Raw genomic sequence first — 26,309 nt, 5'->3', positions numbered from 1 at the left:
TTCATCAGAGAAAAGAAAAATTAGCTACCATGCCACACAAAGACATGGATGACTCTCAAAGGCATGTTGCTAAGTGAAGGAAGCCAGAGAAGGCTCCATACTATGATTCCATTTATATCACATTCTGGTAAAGGTTAACTATAAAGATTACAAACAGAGTAGTGCCTGCCATAACTTCAAGGTCAGCGAGGGTGGACTAGGTGATGCCCAGGGAAATTTTTGGAGCAGCGGAACTATTCCATGTGATACTATAATGGAAGAGACATGACACTATACATTTGCCAAGGCTTACCTTTCCAGCACAAAGATTAACTTGATTATATGCAAAGTTTAAAGTCAGTTAGGGAGATTCTAAGATGGTTGCAGAGTAGGTGAAAGCTGCACTCACCTGCTCCTAGTACCAAACCAGATTTACAGCTAAATTTTAAATCAATCACCCTGAATAACCAAATGAAGACTAGCTGAACTGAAATATTATAACCAAGGAATTACAGAAGAAGCCACATAGAGACCAGTGAGAAGGGTGGAGACGCAGAAAGGTTTGGATTCCACACCTGTATGCAGCAGCAAAGGAGCCAGAGGGGTATCTTGGCTGCAAAACTCCATCACACCAGGAGTGTGGAATCAACACCATGCAGGGATCCCCAACCCAGAGCAAAAGAGATGGGAAGAGGAACTCTCATAAAATCTGGAGGTGAAAATCAGTGGGGATTCATTCTGCCTGAGAGAGAAAAGTGTCTGCTGGAGATCCAGACACCACCTTCCCAGAGTTAAGCACCTTTGTTACAGCACAGGCCTGGGCAGTGCACTGTTGGCAACATCATTCTGCTGTTCTCAGGTCATACAGAGGGGTCTGCTGGCTGCACCCAGGAGGGACCTTTGGGGAGCTCTTTTCTGGAAAAGCTCTTGGTGGAGACTCAGAGAGTGATTGAACTATGTGTATTTGGAAAGGGGACCATTCTTCCCCACCTTGAGCTTAGAACTGGCACCTCCCCCCAACCTGTCAAAACACTTGGCCTGCCCTTCTACTCCTAGTGGGTCTGCCGTGCTGGGTTCAGTGCTGCAGGGGCCTCAGAGGATCTGGCAGAGCTGGGACTTTTGTCCAGGACTCAGATGTGGAGGATCTGGGTTGTCTGGCCACTCCTAGCTCCCCTATAAGCCCAGCCTATGGTATTACCTCAATGGGAGACTCATTTGACCTGCCTTGGTAGCAGCTGGAGGCCTTGCCCTGCTGAGCCAAGTCCCATGGAGGGGTGAGGGAACAAGATCTGAGAGCTGCTCAGAGCCAGGACCTTCTTTGCATGTCAGATTCTTTTGCCTAGGAAAGGGAAATAGTTCCTCACCCCCTCCTACAGGCTTGCTGACACCACCCCCAATGAGAGACTGTTTGGATCTGCCCTCTCAAGTCCCGGTGCCCCCCGCCCCTGCTGAGCTCAGCTCCGTGGGGGAAACGTAGTGCTGCTCAGAGCTGGGACATTCAAAGTATGTTTCCCTCAGAGGCTGTTCTCTGGGACCAGGACCAAGTGCTTGGCCTCTTCCTACAGACTCAGCTAGCACCTTCAATGGAAGATCCTTTTGATCTGTTCTGAGTCCCCATGCCTCTGCCCTGCTGAGCTTGCTCCTGCAGAGGAGATAGCTCATGCACCCAACCTGATCTGCAGTGCATTCCTTCTGGAGGAGCTAGATAGAGTTGGAGACTCTGGCAGAGGCTCAGTAGTATAGCACTGGAGTAGGAGCCGTTTTCCTCTCATTGAGTACCAGACTACATGGCCCCCAAGTAGGGACACCACTAGCCCCATTCTCCTGACTGTGAGTGGCCTACCTACTGAGCTCATGATCTGTGGAAGGGTCTATGGTTGGCCTGGGCTTACTCTACAGTCTTTCTCCAGAAGGCTCTGGAGGAAGACCAGGCAAATCTAGAGGGAGGCAGAGTAGCTCACAGATGCAGATGGACCTCTGGGAGCCTCAGGCCATTTATATAGGTCTGCCCCAAGCCCAAGTTGGAGGAAGCTCAACCTTGTACAGATTTTCCCCTCCCATGCACTCCCAGGCCTGTAAACACAGCTACAAATACTGAATAGTGTGGGAGCCCAACTGGTTACACACGATGTCTCAACCTGTATCTGAACCTGGCCCAAATGGACCCAGAACCAACACAACCAGTGGTGGGCTTAAGACCACACCAGAGCTCGACCCAATTAGCCACAAAAGTGAAACACCAGAAAAGAAAGTCCAGCAGGCACCAGATCCTTCTAAGAACAACATCATATCAGGGGAAAGCCCCTGCACAGCAACTCATACACAGTGATTGAGGTTTATTCTCATAGTCAGTCAGCCTGAAGGGTTAACTCCACCCACAAAAGGGCCAACAACATTTAAGAATCAACTACAACAGGAGGATGCATATAACCCACAAGAAACAGTCCTAAAGCACCAAGCTCAGATGATCTGGAAGATGTGCCACCGAGGCCAACAAACACCTACATTGTGAAGCCATCAAACCAACTCTGAGAATCATAGCAGACCTACTTAAGCAAAAACAAAATGGGGAGACAAAGAAATGTGTCCCAAGTGAGAGAATGAGAGAAATTAGAAAAAGCATTAAATGAAATGGAAGGAACCAAAATACCAGATGCAGAGTTTAAAACAATGGTTATAGCCCTGACCGGTGTTGCTCAGTTGGTTGGAGTATCATCCTATACACCAAAGGGTTGGGTGTTCAGTTCCTGGTCATGGCACATACCTAGGTGCAGATTCAATCTTCTGTTGAGGTGCATCAGAGAGGCAACCAATCAGTGTTTCTCTCTCACATGGATGTTTCTCTCTAATATCAATAAATATTTTTTAAAATGGTATAAAGATACTCAGGGACCTCAGAGGAAGAATGTATGATCCCAGTGAGAGCTTAAACAAAGAGATGGTAAGCATTAAAAAAGGACATAGATATCATAAAAGCCAATCAGAAATGAAGAATTCACTAAAAGGAGATAAGATTAAGTAGAGTATCGAATCAGTGATTTATAGGACAAGATAATAGTATGTACCTAAGCAGAGTATCAAAACAAAAATAGAATTTTTACAAATGAGGAAAGTCTAAGGGACCTCTGAGACCACATCAAGAATAACATATGCATCATAGTGGTACCAGAAGGAATACAGAGAGAGCATGGTATAGAAAACCTGTTTGAAAGTTTGGTCAAGATGGAAGCATAGGTAGAAACCCTTTGCTTCCTCACACAATCAAAAGGAGGACAACAACCAGTCTAAAATCAGTAAACAACCAGAAATGCCGGAAAATCAAACTGCGTTGTATTCTGACAACCAAGGAATTAAACAAGGAATTCAGACTGGTAAGAATCTGCAGCAAGGCTGAGAGGGTGGGGCCAACTAAAAAAAAAAAAAAACATGGTGAGGCTGCAGACCGAGTGGTGGTCAGGGCTGGCTGAAGGCAAAACTGAGACTCAGAGCTCACTGTGGACTACAGTGGGGGTTGCCATGGTGGGAGAAACTCCCAGTCTCATACAAGAGTTTGTTGAAAAATGCGCTAGAGAAGAGCAGGTAAGCTGAGTAGTTCCCTCTCTGGCTTCTCCCCCACATAGCAATGCAGCAAGGAGGGTTGCCATGCTCTGGTGAATATCTAAAGCTATGCCCCCTTACAACTTACTAGGTGTACTGAGACAAAGAAATATGATCCAAATGAAAGAACAGAGCACAACTTCAGAAAGAGAACTAAGCAATAAGTAGATAGCCAACCTGTCTGATGGAGAATCAGACAGGTAAAGTCCTGGTAATCAAAATGCTTACAGAACTGATTGAGCTTGGTCAAAAAAGTGAAAGAACAAATGAAAGATACCCAAAATGAAATAAATTAAAATATTCAGGGAACGACCAGTGACAGGAAGGAAACCAGGACTCAAAGCAATGATTTGGAACAAAAGGAAAAAATAAACATCCAACCATAACAGAATGAAGAAACAAGAATTCAAAAAATTGAAGAGAAACTTAACAAACTTCTGGGACAACCTGAAATGTTCCAATATTCAACTTATAGTGGTGCCAGAAGGTAAAGGACAATGGCAAGACATTGAAAAATTTATTTGAACAAATAATAAGGGAAAAATTCCCCAATCTGGCAAAGGAAATAGACTTCCAAAAAGCCCAGAGAGTCCCAAAGAAGTTGGACCCAAAGAAGAGTACACCAAGGTGCATCATCATTAAGCTACCCAAGATTAAAGATAAGAAGGGAATCTTAAAACCAGTAAAAGAAAAGGAGACAGTTACCTACAAAGGAGTGCCCATAAGGGTATCAGCTGATTTCTCAAAAGAAACCTTACAGGCAAGAAGAGGCTGGAAAGACGTATTCCAAGTCATGAAAAGCAAGGACCTACATCTAAAATTACTCTACCCAGCAAAGATTTCATTTAGAATGGAAGGACAGATAAAGTACTTCCTAGATAAGGTCAAGTTAAAGAAGATCATCATCACAAAGCCATTATTATATGAAATGTTAAAGGGATTTACCTAAGAAAAAGAAGATAAAAACTATGAACAGTAAAATGACAACAAACTCACAACTTTCAACAAACGAACCTAAAAGAAAAGAAAAACAATGAAAACAAAAGCTAAGCAAATAACTAGAAGAGGAACAGAATCAGAGAAATGGATATCACATGGAGGGATTTCCTTGGGGAGGGGGAAGGGAGGAATGGGGGAAGTACAGGGAAGAAGAAGCATAATTAGTAGGCATAAAATAGATGGGGAGAGATAAAAATGGCATAGGAAACAGGACTCAAAGAATTTATATGTACAACCCATGGACATGAACTGGGTGGGGGATGCTGTAGGGTTGTGGGGAGCAGGGCAGAGGGGGGATAAAGGGGGAAGATTGGGAAAACTGTAATAACATAACCAATAAAAATACTGAGAAAATAAATAGGAACAGTCTGGTGAAAAAAAAGAGAGAAAGAACTGTTTGAGGGTGTAATGACTGAAAACTTCCCTAACTGCTGAAGGAAAAAGTCACACAAGTTTAGGAAGCACAGAGAGTCCCAAGCAAGATAAACCCAAAGAGACCCACACCAAGACATTTCATACTGAAAATGGCAAAGATTAATGACAAAGAGAGAACCTAAAAAGCAGCAAAAGAGAGACAGTTACCTCAAGGGAGTTCCCACAGGCTGTCAGTGGAGTTCTCAATAGAAACATTTCAGGTCAGATGGGATTGGCATGAAAGATTCAAAGTGATGAAAAGCAAGGACCTAAAACTGAGACCATTCTACCCAGTAAGGCCATCATTTAAAGTTAAGGACAAGAATACAAAAACATGATAATAATAATAATAAAATAGCTTCCAAGACAAAATAAATAAATAAGTAAAGCTAAAGAAGTTTATTACCACCAAATTAAATTTGCAAGAAATGTTAAATGTCCTGCTTTAAAAAGAATAAAAATGAAATAGGGAGATATCTACGTTCCGTAGATATGAAATAATAAAATGGCAATAAGTAAGTACCTGTCAATAACCTTAATGTAAACAGATTGAATGCTCCAATCAAAAGTCATAGGGTAACTGAATGGGTAAGAAACCATGACCCATATGTATGCTGTTTACAATAGACCCACCTCAAACAAAAGATACACAGAGACTGATTGTGCAGGAATGGAAAAAAATATTTCATGCAAATGGAAACAGAAAAAAAGCTGGGGTAGTGATACTTATATCTGACAAAATAGACTTCAAAACAAAGGCCATAATAAGAGACAACAAAGGTCACTACATAATACTAAAGGAATCAATCCAACAAGAAGATAAAACCCTTGTAAACATATGTGCACCAAACATGGGAGCACCAAAATTATATGTAAAGGAAGTCTTGGTGGAAATTAAGGGAGAGATTGATAGCAAGACAGTCATAGTAGGGGAACTGAACACACCACTGACATCAATGAATAGACTATCCAGACAAAAAGTCAACAAGGCAACAGTGACCATAAATAACACACTAGATGGATGGATTTAATTGATATTTACAGGACATTTTATCCCAAAGCAGCAGGGAAATACATTCCTCTCCAGTGCACATAGAACAGTCTCAAAGATAGACCCCCATGTAAGGACACACAATAATTCTTTTATTTATTTATTTATTTATTTAGAGAGGGGGAGGGAGGGAGAAAGAGAGAAACATCAGCGTGTGGTTGCCTCTTAACATGGCCCCCACTGGGGACCTGGCCCATAACCCAAGCATGTGCCCTGACTGGGAATCGAACTAGTAACCCTTTGGTTCACAACCTGTGCTCAATCCACTGAGCTACACCAGCCAGAACTGAACATACAATAATTCTTAATAAATTCAAGAATATTGAAATTATATCTAGCATCTACTCTGTTTATAGTGATATGAAACTGGAAATCAGTCACAAGAAAAAACTGAAAAACACACAAAGAAGTGGAAGCTAAATAAGCTGTTGTTAAACAATGAATGGGTTAACAATGAGATCAAGGAAGAAATTAAAAGTTACATGGAGACGAATGAAAATGAACACACAACAACCAAATATCAGTGGGACACAGTGAAAGCATCCTGAGGGGGAGGTTCATAGCATCACAGGCCCACCTCAAGAAGCAAGAAAAATCTCAAACAATCTAACTTTACACTTAAAGGAACTTAAAAAAGAATAACAAAGCCCAGAATAAGTAGAAGGAAGGAAATAATAAAGATTAGAGTGGGGAAAAAATGACATAGAAACTAAAAAAACAACACAAATGATCGATGAAACCACCATGACAGCTGTGGCTCAGTTGATTGGCCATCAGTCACCCTGAAAAGTGAAAGGTCGCTGCTTTGATTCACAGTGAGGGCACATGCCTAGTAGTGGCTTTGGTTCCTGATTAGAGTGCAGCTGGGGTGTGTACAAGAGGCAAACTGATGTTCCTCCCTCACATCAATGTTTCTCTCCCTCTCTTTCTCCCTCCCTTCCCCACTCTCTACAAATAAATAAATAAAATCTTTTTTTTAAAAGATCAGGGAAACGAAGAGCTGATTCTTTGAAAAGATGAACAAGATTGATGAATCTTTAATCAGACCCATCACAAAAAAAAGAGGGACCCAAAAAATAAAAACAGGAATGAAAGAGAATAACAACTGACACCCCAGAAATACAAAATATGGTAAGAAAATACTATGAACCACTATATGCCAAGAAATTGAACAAATTGGGTGCAATGGACAAATTCCTAGAGACATACGATCTTCTAAAACTGAGTCAAAAAGAATCAGAAAACTTGAATAGACCAATTACAACTAATGAAATTGAAGCAGTAATAAAAAAAACATGCAGCCAACTAAAGTCCTGGACCACATGGCTTCACAGGTAAATTTTACCCAACATTCAAAGAACTAACACCTATCCTTCTTAAAATATTCCCAAAAATTCTAGAGGTGGGAAGATTTCCAAGTTCTTTTAACAAGGTCAACTTTGTCCGAATTCCAAAACCATTTAAAGACACTACAAAGAAAGAATTATAGGCCAATATCCCTGATGAATGTAGATGCTAAAATCCTCAACAAAATGTTACTAAATCAGGTCCAGCAATACATTAAAAGATCATGTACCGTGATCAAATGGGATTTATTCCAAGGGTGCAAGGTTGATACAATATTCACAAATCAATAAATAATGATACATCACCTAAACAAATTAAGGATAAAAACCACATGATTATGTCAATAGATGTAGAAAAAGCATGTGATAAAATCCAGCACCCAGTTATGATAAAACTCTGAGCAAAGTGGGAATAGAAGAATTATAACTCAACATGATAAAGTCCATGTATGTAAAACCCACAGCCAATGTCATACTCATTGGGAAAAAACTAAAAGTGTTTCCCTTACGAACAGAAATAAGACAGGGATGTCTGCTTTTACCACCCATTCACCATAACACTGGAAGTTCTAGCCACAACAATCAGATAAAAAGAAGAAATAAAAGGCATCCAAATTGAAAAGGAGGAAGTAAAACTGTCATTATTCACAAATGACGTATATTATATATAGAAAACCCTAAAGACTCCACACACACAAAAAAAACTTCTAGATCTTGCCTCAAATAGTGTGGCTCAGTAGATTGAACACCAGACTGAGAAGCAAAGGGTCACCAGTTCAATTCCCAGTCAGGGCAAATGCCTGGATTGCGGGCCTGGTCCCCCATTGGGGCTGCAGAAGAGGCAACCACACATTGATTTTTTTTCACATTGAAAAAAACCCACACATTGATATTTTGCTGTCTCTCTTTCTCCCTCCCTTCCCCTCTCTCTAAAAATAAATAAATCAATCTTTTTTAAAATGCCATTTAAATATGGCACATATGAGCACAATCTTTTGTAGCTTTGTAATACAAACTTTTCATGACACTTCTTTATAAAAGAAAAAATCCTAAGAGAAAAATCAATATATTTCTGAAGAGGAATAAATTCCAGTGTCTTGTTCTTCATAGGAAGGAAGCTGGTAGGGCCATCCATGACATCTTTCTGATCAAGGTAAAAACTGTGACCTTTAGATGGTTCGATAGATTTGCTCCTGATTAAACAGTATTGTCCCGAAGAGGACTTCCTGTTGTAGTTATGCAGTTCAGGCCCCCACCCCCAAAGAAGCATCGAGTGTTCATGTGGCCAAGACCTTGGACATATAAGAGAAGCAAGACTGGGAGGGGATAACTTAGAAGTTCAGCGGTAACTTAGAAGAAGGGAGCTTCGACCTAAAAAAGAGCAAGCTAGTACGTGAGATGCATCGCCAGCATGAAATTGTTCATATTAGCTTCATGGATAGGAACACTAGGCCAAAACCAAATATTCAGGAAGATTGAAGGATATTATTAGAATTAAACTGCCCTCCTAAAAATGTTGCCTACCTGTAAGATAGGGTAGACATAGCTGATAGCAGTGTATGTTAAAAAGTTGTATGAAAACCATGAGAGACAATAATGTGGATTAGCTGCTAAAAACAAACAGACAACAAAACCCCGTAGGCAGCACCACAGAGAAGCTACATACCCAGACTAAAAGCCAGGCTGCCTGTACTGGAATTCTTGCTCCATCACTGTACTTAGTATCTGTGTAACTTTGGGTACCAGGTTGGTTTTTTAACAGCTTTATTGGGATGTAATTGATATATTAAAAACTGCACATACTTAACCCTGGCTGGTGCGGCTCAGTGGATTGAGTGCCAGCCTATGAACCAAAGGGTGGCTGGTTTAATTCCCAGTCAGGGCACCTGCCTGGGTTGTGGCCCAGGTCCCTGGTGGGGGCTGGAGGGCAATGTGTAAGGCAGTCACATGTTGTTTCTCTCCTTCTCTTTCTCCCTCCATTCCCCACTCTTTAAAAATAAATAAAAATCTTTTAAAAAACTGCACATATTTAATATATACAATTTTATGAGTTTGGACATGTGCATATACCCATATGAACACCAGTGTTTTATCTATAAACTGAAGACATTATTATACCTCTTCTAGGCTTGTTAAGCACTTTTCAGCATTCCTGGAATGAAATTTATGCTCAATAAATGTAAGTCATTATCACACATCTTTTTAAAAGATGTTATTTATTTTTAAGGAGAGGTGAAGGGAAGGAGAAAGAGAGAGAAATATCAATGTGTGGTTGCCTCCTGCATACACCCCCAACTGGCAACCTGGCCTGCAACCCAGGCATGTGCCCTGATGGGAAATCGAACTGGTGACCCTTTGGTTCCCAGCCCACACTCAATCCACTGAGTTACACCAGTCAAGGCATTATCACACAGTATATTATTATCAATTATAATAAAACCTAGTGTCCAGATTCTAAAAATTTATTATTTTACTCAATCAAGAGGCTAAAACTAGGAACAGTGACTAAAATCTACTGGGAGGCAGAACTGAAATTAGTTAAGGAAAGAACTTCAAAAATAAATTGTGTACAAAGATGATATGTTGTTGTAGAAGCTATACTACTATTTACTAGAGATGGTACTGAAGATTTCTGCATCATGTGGGAATATGGTCAGATGATATTTAAGGTCCTTTCCAACTCTAATTCAGGAATTTTGTTCCATAAGTCATACTAATTATGGGACATTTGGGTATGTGTGTATATTTGTGTGTGTGCACAAAATGCCTATTGAAAACTGTCTTGTTAATATTACCACACCCATTGCATATGATCTCTACGCTAGACAGTGAGGTGGCACAGCTACGGAAACCCGAAAGACATGATAAGAGTTACTGTGACCAAGAAAAGGCCAAGGGCGATGAGTGTGGAAGCAAAGGAGAAATTCCTATTCATTTGGCTTTACAGTGCTAGTGCCTGACCCTGGTTATCTGTCCTGAGATGGAAATAACTTCTCTTTATCGTTTTCATTAATAATTCTTTAAGTGTTCTGTCTTCCTTATGACACTTGCCAAAGATTTCTAAACTCCAACTCCCCAAGATGTGGCTTGAATTCAACTCGGTCTTGTACTGATTTAATGTGGAGTCCAGGATCTCAGTTCAAGTCCCTCCTGCCCCAAGGGCTTCCATTTTCCCACCTTGGCAATGAGGATAGATGTGTAATCCCTGTGCTGAAAGCACTATTGTAATAAATGGGGTTGCTATTTCTCCTACCTGGAACAGTGCTTCCAGCTCCCATGCATTTCTCTGCAGCTTCTTCTGCTTCAGACATGAGTATTTCCCAAAAGATAAATGTTTCTTTCCTAAGTATGAAAAATAGTAGATTGTTTTTTAATTCATTTTCCTTTTATTTTAGATTAAGCACCTTGCATGTATTAATGTTGACTTTTAAAGATACAGTTAGTTAGTTCATTACAGTGTTTCCCCCTTTGCTTTCTTGCTTCTGTTATTATTTATTACTTAGATAAGGCTACTCAAATACTCAGTGTCTTACGTCAGAATGAGAGCCAGGCAGAACATTGGGGAACAGAGCTCCTGCCCCCTGGGAGATACTCACCTGGAGAGGGAGTGGTGCACACCAGAACCAGATTACGAGAGGGGAGGAGGTTGTGTATCGTGCTTTCTCGATGAGCAGTTTGTTTCTCTCATCTCTGTTCCTTTGTTTTGTGCATGTTTGGCTCATCTCTCTCACATAAGGTAAATCCATAGACTACCCCTGGACCCTAACATTCTAGCAGCCTCAGGTCTCCTCAAAGCCAAAATCTGAAAGGTTCCAAGTTGGGACTGAGTAAATCAATCCCAGGCAATATAAATTTTAAAAGTCAAATGAGATAATACCCACATCATTTCAGTTTCATTTCAAATCTTCACTTTAGTTTCTGTAGTTGACTTTGTGACATCTGTAGATAGATGAGAGAAAGGTTAGTGAACATTATTATAAACTGGTAGATTTAATACCTTTGTCATCATTACAACCATTACTCATGAAAATAATAGTATAAAGCTAGTATGTGATACACATTAGCACGTTCCTTATCTGGTACACATGTATCATCAGCTATTTCTCTAAACTCTTAGGTGTTAGTGATCCTGACTATAGATTAGAAATAGCAAGAGAGATACTAGATGCTCTAGTCTCAAATAGTCAAGGCACAGTAAGATTAAAATTGAACCCCTAAACCTCAGTTGAAAATCAACCTGCCTCTTTTCCTTATGTGTTGGAGGCTAATATCTTAAGCTATCATTCATTATTACTCTTAATATTTAAAATAACCTCCTATTTGGAAGGCTTTCCTCAAGTGATACAACAAAAATGTTTAAACATACTCATGCTTAGATCTACAAATGCATAAATGGTGTCACTATTTAGAAGAAATCGTGTGAAGCATTCATGTGACTACTAAGTATGAATTCAGTACAACTACCTAAGTCATAGGAGCATTAACTACAGCAGACTCTGATTGCAGATACGCTCATAGACAGCATGATGGGAGGGATGTGCTTTTTACTGACTATACTCACAGGGAGCAGACAGAAGAGCCTTTCCCAGATCAAAACTCTGGGGCAGTGGAACCTCTCTCCCTTGAAAACATGAGACTGAATGAAATGGACACATTCAAGACACACATTACGTCCTCCAAGTCTAAAAGATGTTTTCAAAAGGATCTGGGTACCAAAGTCAGAATTTTTTTCCAATTTGGAGACAAAATACATAACAGTGTTAATTAGAGGAATTTGCAATGCTGCTAAATTTAACAAAGAGAAAGGTGACTCTGTGGCTGCTTCACTGCTTGAAGTAATAATTCAGAAGTTTTCTGGAGAACAATGAGAAATTTTTTTTATCCACAATTTTTAAAAAATAGGTAAACTACTATTAAGTCATATTGAAAGCTTTGTATCCTTGTAAATTTCTTATTGCTTATATTTCATCCTTTCTCTCATCTTTCTTTTTGTGAATCATTTCTCTTCCTGGGCTTATATAATATTTAAGTTGGCATGAATCTAGTTAAAAACTTCTGTTCTATGTATTTTCTTCTGTTCTGTGTGAATATAATTTTTTAACTTTGTAGAAAACATCAAAAATATATTTTTACAAAATAATCCTTATCTATACTCAAAACCCTCTATTAAAGTACTTGAGAACATATAATTTATTTAAATTGCTCCAAATGCTTTTGAAAACTTAACCTTAAGAACATTTTTATTCATATAAAATATAGAAATTGTTGTATAAATTTCAAAGTAATAAAGGATATATTAAATAGCAAAGGAAAAATACTGTTTTTAGCAATACCTGAAATAAGTTCTGTGTTGGTAGCATTGTGTCCTATGTTCTTTGATGGTCAATCATAGCTTATTTCTGAATCTGAAATGCTGGACCAAGATATAAATTGTTCCTATGACAATTTCAGATTGAGAAGACAGGGTATTGTTTTAAATCTTACAAGATTCATTTTTTTCCAAATGGGAATAGTGACCAGGTGCGGGTGTTTCATTTATGAAGCAGGCAGATTATTCCAAACGTGTTGGAATATCACCGTTTCACTCTTGATTGTTTCTTTAAGGCAAGCTTTTCTAGATTATGAGAAGTGCACTTTTAAATTAAGTCATTTATACTATAGCTTCTAGTTAATGTTTGAAACTAGAATAATATAGTGAAAAAATTGTCTCCTTGTTAAATAGACACCATGACAGTGTTCGCCTAGTGTATTGTTAACCCCCAGTGGAAGGTTAAGCGGCTTCTCCTGCATCTAAATCTGTTGCTGTGGAAAATGACTGGCAGCATGGCACCCACCTCCCCATGAATGGGGGAAGCCGAGACTCGCACCTGTGGGATTAGGTGTAGTGGCAGGAAGTCAGAGCATTTACAGCATATAATTAACAAGGATTTTTTTCTCGTTTTTTAAACAGCATGTTCATCTCACCAGGTTAAGTAGTGATTAACGCTTAAAGAAATTTTGCTGAAGTCTGCACCCTTACTTAAACTCATTCACTCAACTGGTATATTCTGTTCCTTATGCAGCCGATGTCTGAGGAACTCACCTTACCATACTTCATCCCCTTTGATACGTATTGATTTCTTTATGGTTATGAGGAATTTTTCTAGGTTTTTGTGTGTGTGTCCTTTTATTACAACTTTGTTAGCCAAATTCTGTTGCTTTCTGAATTGAATTAGAAACAATTTAGGAACTCCTATTTGATTTAGAAATTACTACCCTAATGTTTATTAGAGAGGAGTTAATGCTTAGTGGACCAGAGGCTCTGAGAGGTTCAAATGCAAGTGTGAAAAAAACATTTACTCTCTCTAAGTGATATTTAAGACATAGTGTGCTTGCTGTGTGGTTTTTAATTGTTATTTTCTCATATTCATTAGGAACACTATAATTTAATTACCAATGTAGAAAATATTTCTAAATATAGCTCTCTAAAATTTTTGATACAAACTCATCCTAATCCACAGTTGCTGAAGTTTAACAGGCCACTCCTTTAGTAAAATTGGTGGTTAAGTTTGGTGGACACTAACTTGTACCAGAATTTGTAGCATTTGACTCTGCAATGCAGTCATGCACACTCTTTTCATTTACACCCCCCAAAACAAACTTAACATGATCTGTTCAGTTATTTTTTTGTTTTTTTTTAAACTCAACTTCATTTCTTAACAAGATAACATGTAATTATGGAATTAGATACAGTGACTTCCAAAGTACATAAGTTTTACTGCCATAAAACAGTCTTCACAGAAAGGAGCACTGAACCAGCGGTAATGTCTTCTATCCAAACACATTTGTACTGTAAGTAGAAACTGTTTAAAAGGAAAATTACATCTTTTCAGCAATTTATCAGAGATAATTACCTTTCATACAGCAAAGGAAGGATAAAGTGTTTTAAAGAACTACGATTCTAATTGGTGATGTCACCAGCTGTTGCAGTTACTCTCACTTGTGTATATTCTTTTAATGATTATAGTCTCATGCCACAAGCCACATGAAAATATATTCACTAGGTGTGAAATTCCCATATGTCAAAGTTTCTAGAATAGGTAAACAGCTCAAAGATAGAGGAAGAAATAATGCTAATGAGGAATATAAGAATTCTAAGTTTGGTTTCCCAGACAAGTGGATCTTAATTTGCCAGAAGGAGAGAAAATGTAATTTCAAAAAGAAAAAAAGACAAACATTTAATTTGTTGAAATAAACTTTTTACCTCACACCCTCAATCAGAGATTCTTATTTCCTTAGAAAGCTGTAGAATTCTCTCAGTTTACTGACTTCTGTATCACATCGTTTGGGTCTGCCAAAGGGAACAGCATTTAGTTTTCTTTTAGGCTTAAACTGTAAAATGTTTCTTAGCTTTAGATGGTAGAAAATAAACTCTTCCTGGGCAGTGTTTCATGAGGTCTAGCGTTATCTTGAAAGGAATCAATGAGACAAAGAATACCTTAGAGTGCATGGCAAGTGTTTATAAAGTCATCGTTCTCCAGTCCTCCTGGCTGTAACTTAGTTTCAGTGAGTCTGATGGGGCAGGCGATGGGCCAGATTCAACTTCTAAGCATGCACTTTCTTTGAAGGCAGAAGTAAAAATGAGGTTGGGTGGGGAGAAATGGCGGAGAAGGCAAGCCTTTCCTTTGTTCCTGAACTGCCACTTCAGTGGGGCTCTGAGCAACTGCCGTGGTCCTCCGTGTTATATGAGGGTCATGTTTGAAAGAATCCTTGAATTTATCTAGTATATATTTCCCTTTAGGCTAAATATAAAAGCAGTAAAACTTGCTGTGATGTTCATTACTGAGAAATAACTTTGTTACCAAAAATCAAACTTTGCTTAATGAGATGTGTTCATTGCCTATAATGCACACTAGTTAAGAGATGGGGGGTTTTATCATTGTGTATAATATATACCCCCCAAAATGGGGTAAGAACTGTCCTTCATCTGAGGAGAAGGCACTTCCAGCATCATAACATCGTTCAGATGTATACCTTGAGTTGTTTTCCCAGAGGATATGGATCATTTAACTATTAATATTTAATAATTGGCCATTTGTTATATAATATATAATAGTTAAATCATCCATATCCTCTTTCACCTCCTTTCCTTGCAACACTTACTTTTGCAAAATAAGTCTGTCAATAGAGTTTATAAGTGTATTCTGTGGATGTGAAATGATACAAGACTAACTTATTTTTCATCATTTCTATAATTTAGTTATTATTGATGGCAATTCTAATTGAACAAATAAGTAAATACAGATTAAGACTCAAGCCCAAGTGTGTATCATACAAATCAACATTTTTATTAACTAGTCAGCTATATGAAACTCGAGAGAACTAAAGTCCAGAAGGAAAACTCATTAGGAGCCATTCGGGTTTTGCCCATTCCTAGCACTGATTTTTTATAGCAAGGAGGAATTACATTGACTGCTCTATCTCCTCTAGCATTAGAAGACACCAAATGTTGGATAATTGGAAAGTTATCTAATCCATACCTTTGGCTCCTCACTAATATGCTTATTGTATTTCTAAAATAAAATAAGTCCTTGAGATAGTGTTGATAAATATAAATGGAGGCAATGGATAAATTATAAAATTTTGCTTTATGTTTTATTTTGTAATACATTAAATGTTTTTATACATTGTCTTCCTAATAATGTTTTATTCAAGTTAGTAAAAAATTTATTTTGTATTCCTTGAGCACTCTAGTGGTTGAGGAAGGCAATCAAGGAAAGCTAATATAATTCATTTTTAATATATATATAGATAAACCTGCTAGACACAATGGAAAGCAAATTGTTTTTGCAATTAGGAAATGATTATTGCATGTAGAAATTTTTTGAAAAATTCATTCATGTACTGCTTGGCATATCGACCTGTCAGGATAGCCACTTAAAAAAAGGATATTGCATAACAACCACATATTTCTAATAATTTTAATAATGATGAGAAACTGTGACCTCAAGTGATTGACATCAGTGATAAACTTTTATTTCCTTTAATTATGGAATTTACTGAAGGTCCTTATTGTTGATCTGGGCTTTAGCATATTTTTCCAGTGCAGTTTTTGAAATGATATAGTGAGTGGTTTTCCGGAGTTCTGATAAGTATGTTCATGCTGAAGATCTAATATTATTTTCTCCCCATGACAGAAACCAGGGATGGACCTGGCAGACACCTACATTATGTTTGTTCGGCAAAATCAGGACATCCTTCGAGAAAAGGTCAATGAAGAAATGTATATAGAAAAGCTGTTCGATGTAAGTAGCTGCTCTGCCAGGTGTGCTGGCATTCCAGGGACTGTGAAGGAAACAGTTACGTTCTGATGAGTTTGCAGAGCAGACTCTCCTTTGTTGATTCTTTCTCTTCTACGCAGCTATTATAGTTGATAGCTTTATTTCTTTGACTGCTGACAGAAGCCTTAATTGGCTTCTCTTTGTACATAGAAACTGTCACTGTTAGAATGAGAGTCTCAAAAACCTTCTAAGGTTAATTTTAACAAGCAAGATGATAATCAGTTTACAACTGTGTACAGCATCATCTCACTTGCCTCTGTAGCATGTCATAAACAGAATCTGATTGTAATGGATGGGTCCCTACTGTAAGTTTCTTAAGTAAAATATTCTGTTAAATAAAGAAATCAGCTGCACTAAAGCCAAATATCTGCCACTCTGCTGTTATTGACCATCTTTCTCTTAATTTACAGTACTCATGTATGCTAACATATAATACTGCAGATTCGTTAGTATGAAAGTCTTCATTTAGGTATAGCAACTCCTAGAAGTGGGGGACTATGATTTTAGGTGCCGGGATCAGCAGATCATTTCCTGGGTGTCTGTAAAGGAGACTGAGAGAGCACCCCTGGATTTCAGTAACAATTAGTCATTCGTTTGTAGTTATTAACAGTCAGTTCAAAGGAAGTGGTACTTTGCTTGTGACATAACTGCATAATTCACCACAAGGCTGTTTCCGAAATGTAATATTTGTTTTGAACTGTATTTATGTACATCTCTGCATTTTAGAAGTGCTTTTCTGGCAGTTTAATTTAATTATGCAAGTTCCTGCAAATGTTTTCACAACAACAATTCACGGGCTTCATGGTGACACTGCAGCTGTGACAGTTACAGAAGGTCCTGCTACGTCATCATCTCTGCCGTGGTCTGTCATGGCAGGGCTCCCTTGTCTGTCAGACTGGGTGGTCAGAGTGAGGTTTACCTTTCCTACTTCAGATTTCTAGCCTCTACCCAGGCTGTTTTACAATAAAAGTATCATCTGTTTTAATAAGCTAAGTGTTAATATGTGTGAAAGAATGATTTCCTAAAGCTTTGATGCCCTGCGGGGGTACAAAAATTACCATCCATCCAGCTGGCTCTTTTACAAAATACTGAAACCATATTAGCAACTTCTGCTTTCATTTGGTATTGATTTGAATTTACCAACATATGTTTCACTTCTAATTTCTCTTGCTTTTTTTTTGCTTATGTGGTAATTTTCAAAAATGTTGAACAGAGAAGGAACATTGAATTGATGTTATTCCCATTATGTTTCTTTTTAGTATAGAGAAAGCACGTGTTCTATGGCGAAGGAAGGTAGAGCCATTCTGGAAATAGATCATTATACATAGACGTGTGTGAGTGCTTTCTTAACATCTTCAACTTTTTGTCTCGGTGACCTATCTATCGCAAAGCTTTCTATCATTCATAACAGAGGTAGAATTTATTCTCTATAAAGATAGTCCCCACTTCAATTCCACTTTATTCACCAAACTTCTTTGAAGACTTTTGTGTGGTAACAGTAACAACCGATGCTAACAGGTGGGTGCAGGGAGGCCAACAGTAAGTGAGGTGCCAGTTTAATTGTCCTGGTTTATATGCACTTTCCTTCCGATGCCCAAACCCCTGACGTGTCTGTGGATTCACTTCTAAAGGGAGCCCTTGACAGAAACCATTCCACTTATTCACGAAAGTTTTGTCATTTTGCATATCCCCAGTAGAACATCAGACTTGTTATTTGTAAAATGGTTACAATGTCCTTAAGTATTCTAATATTTTTAAGTTTTACATTTTTATTACTGTAATTAAAAATAAAAAGTAGACTAATTCTATTGATATGTCATCAAGAATAACATGTATGAGGGGGTACTAAGAGTCCCTAATTAGCCATGACTGAATTTGCCTCAATTACAGTTAATAAATGAGAGGTTATCAAGTATGTGTTGAAAGGTAATGTACAGTGTGTATCTTAAGCAACAGATCATTACTGAGAGACATTATATAATTATTGGAAATCTGCTTGGCTAGAGCTTAAAATAATATTGTTAGGTGTCAAAAAATGTGGAAAATAATGACCCTATAAACTGTTAGCACCCTTAGTTTATTGCAGATAAAAGAGTGAAGAGGACAGTTTTATTCAGGCATCAGGACAAACTTTTGCAATTCTAACTGAAGTTCTTTCTGACTATGTGAGGCAGTGCAGCCCCCTGACTTTGATGCAGAGGACGATGAGTCCATGTGTGTGTGCACCGCACATACACGCCAACTCCTGACATACTACAACTGCAAGTGTCCTTTAAGATCAAAAAAGTTAGTAATAGGACAAATCTCAAGACACCCTACTTCACTCCATATGTGGTTAAGCTTACAAACTTTTACTGGAAACAAAAATAACTTCAAAAAAGTGTAAATAAGTGATGCGGACTGATACTGTTAATAGAAGGAACCGGCTTTATTTAAGGTATTGGGTCAGCAGAAAGAGTCCCTTTAGTTTTTTCCATAAAAGAAAAGACACATATTTCATTTTCACCAATAACTTCATTGATTTGGATGTTTTGAGTATGTCGGCTATCTCCTGCTTTTGGTTTCCAGTGGGTAGAGGCCAGGGATGCTGCTAAACATCTTCCAATGCATAAGACAACCCCACAGCAAAGAAGTATTTGACCAAATATCAGTAGTACCAAGAAACTTCGCAAACCACTTTTGACACATTCAATCAGTCACAGCACCTGCTCCATACACTGCACAAATCTTTTTTTTAGTTTCAGTTGCATTTTTACCTTTCTTGAAATAACAAAACATAATATACTGAAAATGTTGCATATCTGCTTCCATCTTCAATATTAAAATAGCTGCACAAAAATTCACCAATTTTGATGTTTTCTTAATGCACACTGTTATGACAGCTGTCACAATACGATCTAACAAAATTATTTTAAATAACGTTAAAGACAACTAAGCACTACTAGAGCCACCATACAGAAAGAACTAAATGAACTTTTTGGACACCCCAATACATCACTAATCTTTCCAAGTTATCAAAAAATGTAATAAAAGCCTTAGCTATCACCCCTACCATTCCTGGGGTACCTCCATGTACATGTGCTAGGTGCTTCACCTATGTCATTTCTAACCTTGTAGGCTAGATGCCACCATCCTCATTTCATCCCCATGTTCAGTTTAAGGAATCTCCCATTCACAGAAGATAAGTGACTTAAGTGTTGAATCAGACTTTGAAATTGCATCTATCTAGATTCAAAGTCCATGCTATCTCTATCATTGTCCATACTTACAAAATTTAAATGGTAAAGCATTGTGGAAAGAGGGCTAGGCCAGAAATTCAGAAACCTACATTTTAGCCAGTTCTGCCATTAATTGTTTGAGTGAGTTTAAAGAAGTTAATGTCCCCTGGGTACGGTGCAGTATAGTTAGTACACATAAACTGAAAAGGGTTGGTCCAAAACTCCAAGGAGTTTATGAAATCCTTTCCATATTTTAAACCACCTAAATTAAATTAGTCTAATTTTCACAATGGCTGAAATTACCAGCTGGTCGCATGCTGAGTGTTATACAACAGAGTAGCAATCCTTAAGTTTTTCCGTGATGACCAGGGGAAAGAAGGGTACGCCACACAAGAAGCAATAGCAAGTTCAGTGGATAAGAAGGTAGAAAAGAGATTCTATATAAAAGAATATCCATGCCATGTGACATTTTCTATGTATCTACCACCATAGTTCTGAACCCCAAATTTGAAAAAACAGTTGAAACTCATATATTCTGTATTCATGCTATATTTTCTGAATGAACAAAATATGTTAATCAGAGACCGTCTGTGCCTCTCTCTAGTCATTGGTATACATGCTGAGTTTCAAATCTACAGATTAAAGTTCCTTTTTCAGTTTAAAAAAGTGCATCTTCTTAAAGGAAGCTTTCCTGTGTGAGGAGGTCACTGATTCACTGTATGGTTTTTCGGCTCCGTGGGCCATCTCTGGTACCCCGGGGTCCTTGTTCTTCTCATGTAAAATGTCGTTGCCCACAGTGTTTTTACAGTTTTTATCATATCAAAATCACCTACAACTTGTCTAACCCCAATATGAAAGTATGGCAAAGCTTTTCTAATTCTGAAATCCCTTCCTTAATGCCTACTCTAGTGTTCTCCCCACTCTCTGGTGCCAGGACACAGAGTCAGCCACTCAAGGCGCCCTTGAGTCAGGAGAGAGGCTGGTAACGTTCCCTGCAGGCTTTGGATCTCGTTGGGAAGTGGCAGCACTAGTGTACAAGACAAAATTGGCATCTACAGTCATTGCCACAAGAGTATCCTCTGCGGTCATTTGCTAATGTCCTAGAACATTACGAAACCGAGGGTTTGACTAAAGTGCACCAAACCTGCCCCTGTAAACTTTGTACATTTATTAGTTGTTTCCTACCTTGAGCCCCTTTGAAACCATTTCATTTTAGCTCTCGTGTTGCTGCAGACACATCAGGGTGCAGCATTTAATTGGCAAATCATGCAGATTAAACATTCTCTTGTGTTATAAACTGATTAAGTATTTAATTGTTGAGGAGTTTCATCTCAACTCTATTTTTAAAAAATACTGTTACAATACCTTGTATAATTAAAAATAATTCTTTAAATGATGGTTAATAGTTACATTCATCCGAATAGTGTTTCATACAGATTAATTTCTTAGGATTTTCCTTGAAAAGAATTCAGTAAAGAAAATTTAAATTAAACATTTCAAGTAAAATTGACCTCAATTAAGTAAGTGAGTTCAGTAGCCAACTACGTAAGTGAGTTGGGGGACGGGGGGGGGGTTATTACAGGTAAACGTGCTTCTCAAAAAAACTAATTTTGCACTTCTGCGCTCTTGTTTATCTCTGTACATCCAAATAAGAAAAGGGGAAAATGCTCGGAATTTTTGAGTTTAGTGTTTCACACCAATGCTCAAATTTTTAATTTGAGAATGTATTCATCCTCAGTAAGATTCCGATTCTTAAGTTATTTAAAGATTCAGTGTATTGTCATGTTGATTTTCCAGGAAGAGGTGAAGCCTGCAGAACATGGGTAAGAACCCTATTTTCTATAGCACCCTCAGTGCGTGTATTTTGAACTGACCATCTACTTTCTCAGTAATATTCTTTGAATGGATTTCTTTGTGTATGTAAGTAGCCTCTTTATTAGGAAGACAGGCTAAATCACATTAAGATTAAAAACCTCTTTGCCTTCTTGCATTTGTAAATTCTATGATATTATCGATCTATTCTTTTGTATTTGAATGTTGATTTAAACATAGCCATTTTCCTCTTTTCAATGATCTTTCACTCTAAAATGTATGTAAGTTTTTACATAGACGGCATAAGTTAGTATATAATCCCACTTGGGAGTATTTTCTTTGGGGTTTGGCCTCTATATAAAAAGAATTCAAGTATGAAACATTCACCGTGGGCCCATCATGTCCAATCATGATTTCCTTGTCAGTATTCACAATTACACATTAATATCACTTGCATGTCGTCAGTTTCATTTTTCTTTTCTAGCAATAGAAAGGTGGGTGACATAAGTTCAGAGACGTACTTGAGGCTATTTGAGATCACTTATTTCTAAACATGTTATGTTGCCCTGGCCCCTCACTGTGTACTCCAGTTAGATAAAAAGTTTGACTCTGTTCCATATCTGTGTTCTAGGAACAGCATTTCATGCATTTCACACCTCAGATGTTTCAACACTGTGTGGGGCTGCTTTAACACATTGTTTTGTTTTGCTTTTAACTGTATATATTCCTGTTTTGTTTTACCTATAGAATCTGTACTCAAATTGCAGTTGTGTGACCTCTTTTAATAGTCTCAGTCACACTTGTTGGGTATTTGTCTTGTCTGCCTCAGTAAATGCCACACAGAGCTTGCTCCTTAGCTGTTTTTTCCCCTCAGAGTTCCTTTTGCTTTCAAATCTCTGCTCTCAAATTACAGCTGTCTGGTTCATTTTAGTTAATAATTCTTATTTTAATGTTAAGTTATTATATGTAAGTGTAAGAATTTATTTTTAAAAAGGATCTGTTTTGATGTATGGTGTGTGCCAAAACGGCTTGGGCAAGCCCAGACCAACTCAGAGCAGGCAGAGGCCCTCATCTGAACCGAAGCTGTTGGTGAATTAGAACCTGAGAAACTTGAGAGAAGCGTACCTAATTGCCTAAAAGAAACTCAGCAAGAAAATGCATCGTAGCTTGTTGATCTTATTTCTTTGATAATTCAAAAGAATCTTCAAGAAATATGTGGACTTCTTACTTATATTCTTGAAATGTGATCATGAACCACAATTGTCATTTGGCACATTCCCAGAAATACCCATCTTTGCATGAGGCACCTGGACATATGCGGCAGGTCTGGTAGAATCAGCTAATTAACAACACAGGCTTAAACAGGCACCTCATCTGGCAGTGCAGTTAGTTGCCTGATGGTGCTCAGCAGGATTGGGTAGTGCTTTTTATTTTTCTATCCTAATGGTCTGCTGCCCACCTAATTTTGCCTTATTGTCAGTCACTACTTACCGCAGCTTGGGGCCCTCCCAGGAGGCTAAATTATTATCAAAGGATTAGGGAGATGTAGCCTTGCAGCTCTGACATTTCTGATTACTTGTCTATGCCAGAACACTAATTAGCTGTGACTAATTAAGAAAAATGTTCCTGCCATAGAAAACCATTTAAAAGAACTGAGGAGAAGAAAAGCAATTCAAAAGCTGAGCAGTGCTCAGATTTACTGATGCTCTTTAGATTTCCACCAAGCCTTAATTCACCTTTAATGGTGCTCAAGATTAGAAAAACAGCTCACATTCGAACTGATCTGAGATTTCTCTTTGAAAAGGAAAAAATTATTGTTGGTCACCTAAACCCTCTTAGCAATAGCAATGGTAAAATTGTCTCTGATGAATGGGAGGTGGCAAAACTTTTATTTTCACCCAGATATTTTTCTGAACACCAAATGCATTAGGTATACATTCGCATCCATTCCCTCATCCAATAACAGAGACTTAGTAGTCACTGAAAAAATTAGAATGTTTTCTCTACTGATGTTATAATAGTTGAAGTTATTACAAGACACAAATAGAGCATTTCAGAAGTCACTTAGTGTTGATTCCTGCTGCTATCACATTTAAGATGGTCTGGAAACTCCAGCCTCCCCGTACAGGGCCTGGTATTTCCGTGGTGACTCTGCATGCTTGCACTGTGACTGGCCACAGAGACTCAGGGGAAATACCCCGGCCTCCCCTGGGGCCAGCATCTCTATCAGTTGACTAGTGTGATGTTTTCAAAGAACTGAGAGCTACTACTCTCCTCCTCCTCACACCTAACTTCATAAGCAAAGGACACATGGCTTGAAGGCTACTTTCTGTTGGGGCTTTTTGAAATTCCCCTGTTGGGCACCCCACTTTGTCCTGCAAGCCCACCCTGCATCACCATTCACAAGTGGAAACCATAGTGGCAGCCAGATCACCACTACTGACTAAGTCAACTAAAAAAACATCTGTGGAAGGAAGCAGCTACCGTGGTAAAACCATCATTCAAAGTGCTTGTCAAATGCAGTGAAAGGAAATTATAAAAGAAAATTTTCAAAATATTTGTAAACACCTGAACTTGAGACAGAGACCTCAATTTCTTGATCTCAGTTCAGCCCTAGATAAATGACCATCTAAATATTGCCGTCTTAATCGGGGCAAAACATTTTGTTTGAAATAAAGAAAGTTCTAACTCCTGCCTCACCTAAGTTCTTCATGCTTTTTTAAAGCCCTTTTCCCCTTTTCTTTTCAGTAGAGAACCAAAAGCAGGTACCCAGCAGCCTCTGGGGAATACTCTGTCCTACACGTGAAGACTGTCATTAGGCCCCTGTCATACTTGTCTACTCCAGGACAAATAATCCCTATTTGTTTAACTTCTCTTCACAGGCCCTCTTTCTAGCCCTTTAATCATCTTTGTGGCTATTCTTTGAAACGTCTCAAAGTGGTCTCTGTCATGTGTAGGGTTTAGAATCAGGAATAGGATACAGTATTTGAATGTGGCTGAACAAGATTCTTTCCAGCCATCACTGTTTATGCATTCAAATACATAACTGCCTCATACTGTTGGTCTGCCTCATAAATGTGGTTCTGTGTATTGTCCATAGGTCTTCTTGTTGACTTTCCCCTCACTTACTGCCTGTTTTATAGGTTTATAATGGATATAATTATTAATGTAGAATGTTCACTCAGTCCATGTTTCGGACGCATGAGGTCTAGAAAACAAATCTAATTTGCCATCCAGTCACTGTGTGTCAGGAATGGGGGGTGTCGGGATTAAAAGGTCAAGCACTGGCTTTGTCCCACATATTGGATATCACTATCACAGTGCCTCAGTAGGATTCGAATTAAAATGGGAAATTGAAGCTCCTCTTACTGCTCATCATTTACTCATCCCATGAGCTCTTATTGGACATTTTCTGCAGACCACATACTGTTCTATAAGCTGAGGATACAATGTAAAATGAGATAGACAGCATCCCTGCCCTAAGGGAGCTTACATTCTTATGACCAGATGGGTCTTTGGAAGAAGTTGTCAATTTCCATATTAAAATATTTCATCTAGAAAGTAGGTATAAACAGATTTTTTTGAGTGGATGTGCTATGGAGAACTAAAATGCAGTACCCTTTCAAAACAGGTAATAGTGATTACCTATGAAATGTGTTTGTTAGTTTATTTCTCTCCATTGCATGTGGTTGGTCAAACACTTGCCAAAAGCTAGGGCCAGCACAGAGTTTGTGCCTAGCTCCAGTGTGCACAGTATCAGGTGACAGGACTCTGAGACACAGGCACACCCTCCCCTCTCTACCCTTCAGGGGTTCTTTGCTCAAAAGCCAAGCACGCACCAGCTCCCAGAAGAGGTGTAATGTTCCCTTAGACCGGAGTCAACAGTGATACTGCAATGATAATTTTCTGCCCTTTTGACAGAACAGTTCATAAGCCAGCACATTAGAAGACACCCAGGACACATCCAAGAAAGGAAAACATGCACAGGGAGCACAGCCAGCCATACTCTAGCCATGCCCCAGGGCCCAGATAACCCCCAGGAGTAGCCACCTGTATGCTGAGCACCTGCTGGAGAGGCAGCTCCCAGCCTGTGTGGCAGACCCTGGAGGTCAGTCCAGAGCCGAGCACGCCGCCGTCCGAGCATGCAGTGTCATCAGATTGCTGTGGGGAAGCGTATACATGGTGACACCCATCGCGGTCATAGACAACAGGGTTGTTAGTGGCAATACTTTCTCCTTTATTTAATTGGTCACCTAAATGAAATTGAGACTGTCACCTTTATTTTTTCAGCCCTTAGAACTTTTCATTTGCATATTTAAAAATTGTGCATTCCAATAATTAAAATTATTTTAACAAAAAGAAATGGCATTCTGATTAAGCCACATTTTCCAGCCTGCAGGACACCTTGGACCAGCTTGGTTTTACTCTAGATTTCATGGTCCTCCCACCCAGCTTCTTCCTTCACCAACATACAAGTTCTTCTCCTTCCCTGCCAACCAGACAGGCGATGGGAGGAGCAGGTGCGGCCTTCATTGTCAGAAGTTCTAATGTGAAAAGGGGCTGCACAGTCCTT

General features: G+C 38.7%; 1 protein-coding gene across 5 annotated transcripts in view; it reads left to right on the top strand.

Annotated features, from left to right (window-relative positions):
* CADPS2 (calcium dependent secretion activator 2) overlaps window positions 1–26,309 on the top strand; it is a 621,734-nt gene that overhangs the window by 578,464 nt on the left and 16,961 nt on the right. For all 5 annotated transcript variants that reach the window (XM_053669960.1, XM_053669959.1, XM_053669957.1 and 2 more), the window contains one exon: window positions 16,563–16,670. In XM_053669960.1, the coding sequence (XP_053525935.1) occupies window positions 16,563–16,670 (108 nt within the window). The remainder of the gene's footprint in view (window positions 1–16,562; window positions 16,671–26,309) is intronic.

Source organism: Artibeus jamaicensis, unplaced genomic scaffold (genome assembly GCF_021234435.1).
Source record: "Artibeus jamaicensis isolate MK-2021 breed Jamaican fruit bat unplaced genomic scaffold, CSHL_Jam_final contig_540, whole genome shotgun sequence".
NCBI classification, from domain to species: domain Eukaryota; kingdom Metazoa; phylum Chordata; class Mammalia; order Chiroptera; family Phyllostomidae; genus Artibeus; species Artibeus jamaicensis.
The sequence above is the reverse complement of the archived record's forward strand: the minus strand, read 5'-3'. Positions and strand labels throughout refer to the sequence as shown.